The sequence below is a fragment of the Acanthisitta chloris genome, unplaced genomic scaffold (genome assembly GCF_000695815.1).
Source record: "Acanthisitta chloris isolate BGI_N310 unplaced genomic scaffold, ASM69581v1 scaffold2368, whole genome shotgun sequence".
NCBI lineage: Eukaryota > Metazoa > Chordata > Aves > Passeriformes > Acanthisittidae > Acanthisitta > Acanthisitta chloris.
Genome location: NW_008685199.1, coordinates 185,963 through 195,078, shown reverse-complemented (window position 1 = coordinate 195,078; position 9,116 = coordinate 185,963). Strand labels below are relative to the sequence as shown.

The 9,116-nt window shown below is 37.0% G+C and overlaps 1 protein-coding gene across 1 annotated transcript in view; it reads left to right on the top strand.

The window, feature by feature from the left end:
• Window positions 1–1,996: 1,996 nt before the first annotated feature.
• The window catches only part of LOC103806929 (probable ATP-dependent RNA helicase DDX10), a gene marked incomplete at its 5' end in the record, with an annotated part of 119,423 nt that continues 112,303 nt past the window's right edge, over window positions 1,997–9,116 (top strand). Inside the window, one exon of the mRNA XM_009079640.1 lies at window positions 1,997–2,465. Coding sequence (XP_009077888.1) covers window positions 1,997–2,465 — 469 coding nt within the window. The remainder of the gene's footprint in view (window positions 2,466–9,116) is intronic.

Sequence of the window (9,116 nt, the reverse complement as noted above, 5' to 3'; positions counted from 1 at the left end):
TATGTAGAGTATTGTTGTGAAATCTGGAAAAGCAGAAAAGCTTTTCTCTTGCAAAGGATTTGATTTTTGCTACTTCGATCTGCTTGCTGAAGGGATTGCATGGAGCGATCTCTTGATGTGTGTTTTGCTGTGCCTGGTGTTAAGCCCCAGTTCCAGGTTTGATTGCCTCCAGCTACTGCAGTGAAACATTACATCTGCTTGGTTTGCTTATTTCCATTACAGTTAGTCAATAGGCCAAACTTTAACACATTGTTTCATTGCAAAGGTAATTAGTGTTTGCTGTCAAACACTAAAACAAGTTTAAGATTGCTAGTTGCTCCAATTTGAGCTCCCAGATATGTTATCCTCTCAGGAGTGCACAATCAGTAAATGTGCAAAATGCACTGGATAAAAACTTTCTTTGATCTTTTTTCATACAACTATTTGCTTTGTTGTTGCTGCTAGTTGCATGTAGAAGTGCTGGACTATCAGAAATACTAAACCAAAATCTTTACATAAAAAAATAAATCTTTATTGAAAGACTTGTTCCTTATCCCAACAGTGTGGGTTGCTTTTTTAGGGTGTGTCCACTTTGCAGTGTTTTAACCTGTGGCCAGTACCAGAAGTGCCCTGTTTAACTACAAGTGTGGTTACATTTGGGGTTTTATTTTTGTCTGTTTGCTATTTAAGCAGGGTGCTTCTCTTTTTGACTGCTCCATACCTTTTGGCTACTGTTAACAGTTCAAGGCTCTCCAGGGCCTGCAGTCCACTCTTGCTGCTCTGCTGTGCCTTTTGGGTGCTTCATGGACTGTTTATAATGGCATTTCTGCCAGGGAATATAAATGTGATTTTTCTCCAGTGCTATAACTCAGGTTTCTTTAATCAGAGCTGTGTGATGAAAAGAAGAAATAATGCTGTCTACTTGAAATGAGCAGCATGGAGAAGAGAAGTGGTGTATAAAACTGTGCATGATGTAAATTGAAAGAGACTTTTTTTATGTTTCTCTGTGTGCATGTTATATATGTAGCCATTGTAGTTGATTAAATCCTTTTTTCCTTTGTTAAGTGTATGTACAAGCTTGGAGTATTACCATCTCTCAGTTGTTTCATGTGTTTTTAAATGTAGCTGTGGTCTCTGTGTGTTTCTTGTACAGTACTAGTGTCTCCTCACATTTTTTTTATTCACATAATGAGAAGGCTCATGAACTCCTTAGAAAGAGACTTAAATACTGCTTTTTAAAAAAATTTGGATTTGACAGGGTCAGCTGCAATAACAGTGGGCAAATGAGAAGTTCACTGAAGTCAAATGGGCCATTAGAGACAGGGAATCTGTTCCCATGCAGTGTTCTCCAGTATTGTTGCTAGACAGGATTTCTGCTTTTTGGCCAATTTTTATCCCTTCATGTAATGAGTATTAATATAACTTTGAATTGTCATGAATAACTGGGTAAAATAATAGTTTTGTTGACATTACTAGTTGCATATGCCATGAAGGTAAAGCCTTCCTGTAGAGGGCTGCAGTAAAATTTCCTTTTGAGGGAGATGTGTCTCTTAGCTTTTTCTGCAGTTAGTAATTTATCCATACTACATTTGTTCGTCTAATTTCTCAGTCATTGTGAGGTGGTGGGGATAATGTTCTGGGTGCATTTCCAGCAGTGAAGGGCACTGACAGATCAGTGCTCAGTCCTTGACATGATATCCATGTATCTTCAATACTAAATGACATTGGTGTTTTGGCTCTTATCTACAATTTTTCAGCTTCTTTGTTTTCTTTCCTTCCTGGGAGGCTTGTAACTGTTCTTGAGAGTTCTCAGTTATTTCATCTTCCTTCCTCTCTCAATGTTCAGTTGTATTTTTCAAGCCAGATTTTTGTTAATTTTGTGTTGATAAAAATGTATCAATATGAATTACCATAATTAAAATGTAATCACTTGAACCATCATCAAGGGATTCTACTGTAGTAAAAATTTGTGTGTCTACCTTTTAAATTAATTTATTTGTTTAATTTCATGCTTTAGATCGCTTGGTCTTGCAATGGCACCTCGTGTGAGATTTCTTCAGAAAGTTCAGAAGCAGCTACGTGCAAAAGAGGCAGCCGATGGAACAGATCACTTGGAGGAGACAGAGCAAAGTGAAAATACCCTCTCCTCGATAAACAAGGAAGGCATGGAGAAATGCAGGACTAATTTCAGTGAAAAAGCATCTGTTAACAAAACAAACAAAATGGAGAGAAGGAAAGAAACTGAAGAATGTTCTGCTTGCAGTGAAGGTGCTGAGGAGAGTGGTGAGTCTGAGGATGAATTGAAAGAGCTATCAGAGGAGGAGGAGGAGGAGGAAAAAGAAGTTCATGTACCAAGCAGGGTACCAAACTCGGACTCTCTGCAGTTCTTTGAAGATGATGATGATGATGATACCAAAGGTCTTGATTTGCTGACAGTGAAGCAACGGGATGTTTTTGGTGTAGAAGCTAAAGATAATCCAGCACCTGTAAGTCCACTTCACAGTAAGGCTGATGTATCATAATGATTTTGTATTGGACATGCTCCAAGGAAGGAGGGGGAGAAAAGAGAAAATTCTGCTCTTAGCAGAATACTCACTTGAAGTCAGATGTGTTGTACATACGTATCAAGAGGTCAGAAATGCTCCCAAAAGATAAGTGGTGTGACTTAGGCTTTTATCATTTTATGCAGTTAGCATAAAGTAATTTTATTTGCGTAACCAATATTCTTGTACTTGCTTTAATTTATGAATAATGTGACCTGAATACCTGGGAAATTTTGACAGTTTTAATTCTTATCACCTACTAATTTGCTTGTACCTTTCTAAATAGCTGCCACTTTCAGTCATAATTTTGATAGTGAACTGCAGTTTATAGCATTGGGAGCAGAACTGCAATACATGATGAGCCACTTCCTGATGCAGTTTGTAACAAAGCAGTCTTTACAAAAATGTAACCTTCAGACAAAGATTTTTACTTCAACAGGACCTTTGCTATTAGGAATTAAGCCAGTATCAGAGACAGAGTGCCCATACGTCTTGTATAGCATGGCTATAGAGGCTTACTGAAAGCATTCATGTAGATCTCTCATTTCCTTGACAAATAGCTTTGTAATTTGCATTTCTCTGTCCTTGGTGTTCTGAGAAATGTTGCATTCATTTAATCTTTAAGAACAGTGTTACAGTAAGGGTGGTTTGGGTTTTTAAAATTCTTTTATTATTTCTGTAGAAATTTGGTATTGTGCATATGGTGCACAGTTTTGTGTCCTTTGCCATCTAGCAACTATATTTCTGTAGTAAAGAGATCCAAGTTAAATAGCCATCTGGTTCAGCAAGATGTTTTTCTGAACTTGCATGCATGCAAGGGAAGCCTTCTGTTAAACCAAGTATTTATTTTTCCAACTGGTGTTTTGAATCTTTTTCTGTGCTGTTACTTAACAATACAGGGCACTTGTCATGACCTTAATGCTAATCACCCTGCTAGCTGCATTTATAAGCAGTGTCTTTCCTTTAGAATGTAGTGAAGTGCATGAGCGAGTTTTATCAGCCATCTTTGTCAAAGATGAGTAGTTCCATAGTAAGCTGACTGCTGCCTACACTCTCTACTATGAGGAGGCTGCTACAGGTTGCCATCTTGTCCAAGAACTATGGAAACAGGATGTTCCTGGAATTATTTTTCTGTTCCTGCTATTCTAAGCCCGAGCAGTGCTGCCCAGGCACAGCCACTGCCTGGGAGTAGCTATATTTACTAACAAATTTCAGTTTCATGTAGAAAAGAAATTGCTGTTTTAAAAACAAAGTGGAGTAAAAGATCTCTGCCTTATTTAAAGAGTGATCTCACAGCTTTCTTATTGCTTCCACAATTTTGCATGCTGACATACACAGACAATTGGATGTTGTTTTTGTATGTTGGAAAGTTTTGTTCAGGAAATGGTAAGAGGAGAAACTTTGAAGTAAAAGAATGAACAAAAGAAATTTTATGAAAAGCATGAGTAATTTAGAAAATAATTTGAAACCTCATTGGGTAATCTTTTAGCAGTTCTCAGGCATGAAACATGTATAGGTTAGTTTGTGTTCAGGCAAGTCACACATGATTTTCTGTGAGTCATTGTTGATAAACTGCAGTAAGGGTTAGTGGTTCATACTTTGTGTGCAAGTGTGGAAAACGTTTTATCACTTGAAACCTCCTGCACGCTGCAGTAAGGGTTAGTGGTTCATACTTGGTGTGCAAGTGTGGAAAACGTTTTGTCACTTGAAACCTCCTGCACATGGAAGCATAACAATGAAATATTTAGTTACTCTTCTGTGAGCAAAAAAAGTGAAGTTTCAAGATCTGTATCATTGAGAACTTAAGTTATATTTCAATAATATCCTGCAGAAATGTCTATGGTAGTGAAATAAGCAATTTTGAGACAGTAGAAATGCAGAGCATACTCTGCTTAACTGTGGGAAAGTCTTGGTCAATGCATATAGTAGTGTGGGGTTTATTACCATGTTATTGTGAAAATTATTGATAACTTGTGGAATGCTTTAAATGTAAGGATTCTGGTTTTAATAGTAATAGGAGAATTAGGTTTTCTATCAGTAACCACATTAACTTTTCATGTTTTGTTATATAAGTGCACATAGTAGAAATTATATAAGGAGAATTAGGTTTTCTATCAGTAACCATATTTATTAACTTTTCATGTTTTGTTATAAAAGTGCACGTAGTAGAAATTACATAGAAAGACTCAGGCATTGTGCATTTTTTTAATTTCACTTGTGTACCTCAACACCTCATTTGTGGATATTGAAACCAAATAGGTAGTGTGCCACGCTTTTAATATTTTTTCCCCATTTGTTTTTTTTTTCTGGATAGACGTTTTGAATTAATTATTGCTGCACTGAGATGGATTAGTTAATATCTAAAGAATTAGAAAGAACTGATTACTCTGGGGTATGAGAAGCGCTGAGCAGTAGGAATGCAGTTTTCCTGTTGCTCTGTGTTGAAGTGTCCTAAGAAGGACTCAGGAACTAGTTTGCATGAATTGTTGATGTGTTTCTAGGATGAGACCGTGCATTAATTAATAGTATCAAATGCTTGCAGAGTGTCTAGGAGCATGAGCATAGAGTGTATACTTAGCTACATCAGTTAGGAGGGTTGTTTTTGTAATCTATTCTGTGTGCTAAAAAAGATAGGAGTGCTGTGCAAACATTGGTATGTGGTCATCTAATTGGGGGATTATGAGTATGCCTCCAAAGATTGAATTGAGTTTGCATTTATGCTTTTAATGTGTGTGATTGATTTTGCAGTTTTGCTATTCTTACGTTAGGCTTCTTGTTGATAGCAAAAGAGTCCTGCTGCGATTGTTGAGCTTCAGGGTATTTTTTGCAAATGGAAACATTATGTTCAGTTTCAATTTTTGAATAGCTGTTGTTAGAGATACCATTGCTTCTTGATCCCTGTGTCCATGTTAGTCCCTCCAACGGAAGAAAGAGCAAGAGGAGGTGTTAGGCTGTTTCCAAATATCCTTTGTGGTGGTGCAGTGTCCTGACCTTTGATCACAGGCAGGGTTGGCTCATCCGTCTTTGTAACAAGGGAAAGGAACTAGTTGAAAGGAGCAGTGGTTACTTAAACTGATGATGGAGTAGAAGAGGATTTGTGAGGTTTTTGTAGAACATCTTGTTTTTGTTGAATGTACATGGTACCTAACCTAGCAGTGAAAGGTCAGGCATGGTGTGAAGTGAGACACATCCAGTGTTAATCCTTCTGTAACAGCATGACATGTGGCTCATCTTTCCCTTTCTTAGTGTGGGTCTTGGCGGTATGTATACTTTGTTTCACCATTTTGTGACAACAGATAGAATGAAAAAATCTGTTCTCTGCCATTGCTGTATGAAAGAAGAAACCTTGGATAAGGTGAAAGACCTTGGCAGATACTGCAATTTTGTTATGAGTTTCTGAGCTCATTTTTTAAGGGTACTCACTGGCTGCTCTATTTATGAATTTTACTTAAATATGTCAGGATTTTTAGCTGGCAATATAACTCATGGGACTTGCTTAGAAGTACAGTGTTCTTATGCATAAAAAGAAGGTCAGCTATATGCATAGAGCCATTAGTAGATAGGCAATATTTAGTTGTTGTGTTAACATTATGGAAATTATTCTTTTAAAGTGCATTTAACAGTACTAGCAGTATTGATGTTGCAAAGACTATAAGTACTCCCTGGATGCAAACTTTGTTTCTAATGCTAATTTTGTGAAATTGGTTGTTGCATTTGGCAATTCAAAGGCTGTGCTTGTTAAACTTCAAGCATAAATTTGAGAATGAAGATTAAGCCTATAGTAATTTCTGTTGGTTTTGTTTATACTTTAATTTTGGTCATCTTGTCAAACATATCACACGCCGTCAGACTTGTCTTCTGTTATTGAATTTTCTGGTTCAGCACGAAAAATATTAAATTACTCTGTTCTTAAGATTGCTCTGGCTTCCTTCCTGCTCCTCCATCCCTTGTTTTATGGAGCTTTTCAAGTGTATTTATGGGCTGCTTGGAATTTAAGTAGTATTCCCAGATTCCTTGGAGTTAGTCTGGACTCCTGAAGAGCCTGCTGTTTGAATACTGTGGCTATGGGGGGAAGTGATCTTATATGTTGTGATTCTGTTTCAGCTAGATGGCTGGATTTGCAGTCCAATATTATTACATACAATGAAATTTTCTTACGTTTCTCAAACACATAAACACTGTAAACTGACATATTATGACCTGGATATGTACATGTTTATGAAAGCAGGAAAGAAGAGTCAAAGGTAAATCTCCCTAACTACAGATGGTGGGTGAGTCTATACCAAGAAGCAGGGAGTGATAGCTACTTGTAATGTGGACTTGGCACAGAAAATGGATCAAGGAAGCATCATTTAATATGCACCAAAGTGAGGACATAGTCCCCTAGAATTTTCTTCTGTGATATTGAGAAGAAATTTTCAGAGATGTGATCAGTCTAGATTGCTTTTTTACATTGGCTTTTCCTTCTGAATAGGATTTCTCTCTTCCTGTTACACATTACAGCAGATTTTTGCCAATCTTGTGTTTCTATACTGCTTTTACAGTTTGAAGCATCTTCTAATTCTTCTTGCCACCTCCTACTAGCTGTTATTCTTATGCTTTCACATTAATACATTTTAAACAGGTGACTTTGTCTCCTTGATGCTTTTCAGAGGATAGCAAGATGGAAAATACCCAGAGGAGTGAAGAAGCAAGAGAGCAAGCTGACTGGTTCTGGTAGCAGCATTTCCCTTAGGGGTAGCCTTCTTTGCTCCTGCTTTAGCAGAGTGTTGTGTCCAAGGGAAGAAAGCTGCTTCAGGCAGCCTGCTAGCTCTAAAGAGAGCATTATTCCTTGGAGACATGTTGCAAAGCTAGCATTCTGGCAGAGAAAATAGACAAGTTATTTATTTTGAAGTTGAATAAAAGTCAATACTGTGATGCACTGCATACCATATATTCACCTTCCTAAAGAATGCAAGGCTTTAGGTTCTCAGCCTAGTAACAGTGCTTATGTGTTTCTAGTTGAATTACAGCAAGTAATGATTTACATGAAGAACAGAATATTTGCATACAAGTGAAGTAGGCTTACATTTTGATATTAGCTGAAGTGCTGCAAGATACCAGTGTTATGAAAAATTATCTTTTTTGGGCCATGAATGGAAATGAAACCTGCTGACAGTACCCTCAAGCCTTTTAAGCAAGGCAAGCAACACAGAATGCATTCCACGAAGTGGATGGAAAATTTGAAAGAAGTTACATTTTCTTTAAATGCAATCTCAGTAACTTAAATATTACCAAAACTAGTTTTTAAAGAATGTTTATGGTGTCCAGTTTTATATTCCATGTAATTTTAAAAAGTCTTGTTAGTCAGGAGAGCTTCTGTATGCAGACAGATCAAAACCATTCCTTTTGTGTTCTTGGGCAACTTTAGCTCTTCAGGTTTGCAGGGAAGTTAATTCCCTTGACTTTATTATTTTTGAGTAGAACATTCATGAATTGCTTGCTAGATTAAGCTGTATAACAGAGGCTTTTCAGACAGTCCTTTGTAAAAATCCACAATCCACATTAGACTCCAGATCCATAGATCAGTTGCTGTTTTAGTCTTTCTTCATTTCTTTTTCAGGTTAGCTGCTGTAGCATCCTTCTGTTGGCTACACATCCATCTTCAAATTTCTTTATAAGGATTTCTATTTCAATTGCCTTTTTAACAGCTTACTAAGAACTTCTGTTGTTTATGAAAATTCACTGCAAATATTTAGGTTTCTTGTACCTATAAGGCAAGATGCCAGATATTTGTACTAATCCCTATGATTTTTAGGTAAATTCAAAAATCTATAGGATTAGAAGTCTTTGAGTTACTGGTGAGTTACGTATTTCAAATAAATGGCTGCTGTGTATCACTTAAAGTATATGTGCTTAAAATTGTCATCCTAAATACTTTTAATCATGTTGAAAATCTGGATAGAAAGTATAATTTATGAATTTTATTTGATATCTGTCCTTATCACAGATATTAGCTTTCTCTACTGTAAGATATAGAGTAGATAATTCTGATGTGCTGGACTTTGCTTCTGTGGAAAATTTTACATATCAAGTTGCTTTTGAACCATTGTGATAATTTTGATGCCCACAGTCCATCCTGTTGGCATTTATTGCTCTCGTAAAGAGGAATCAGATGTAGAAAGATGACAGATATGAAGGGAACTTGCTTTGAACATTTTTGTTACAACTCTTTGAAAGGTGTCTTCTCCTTTGAGACAGGAAAGCTTTCCCTATGTCTGATGGGAGTTGTTCACAACTCAGTGGCTTTTCCAGATGGCTGCAATGTGCTGCTTGCCTTTTAGAACATGGGATGTTGACAAGTTAGTAGCCACTGTAGCACACTCCTGAACTAAGCTGAACTCCTGAGCTCCTGAACCTTTTTATTTTAGTTACTGAAGCTGTGGGTTAAAAAAATCCTCAATTCCATACATGCCCTGAAGCAGCTTCACAAGTTGTCTTCACTCTGCCAAACTTGCTGAAGTACCACGTTGTTTACTGCCCTAACAAGAGGAATCATAGAATCATAGAATTTAGGGGTTGGAATGGATCTTACAGATCATCTAGTCCCAACCC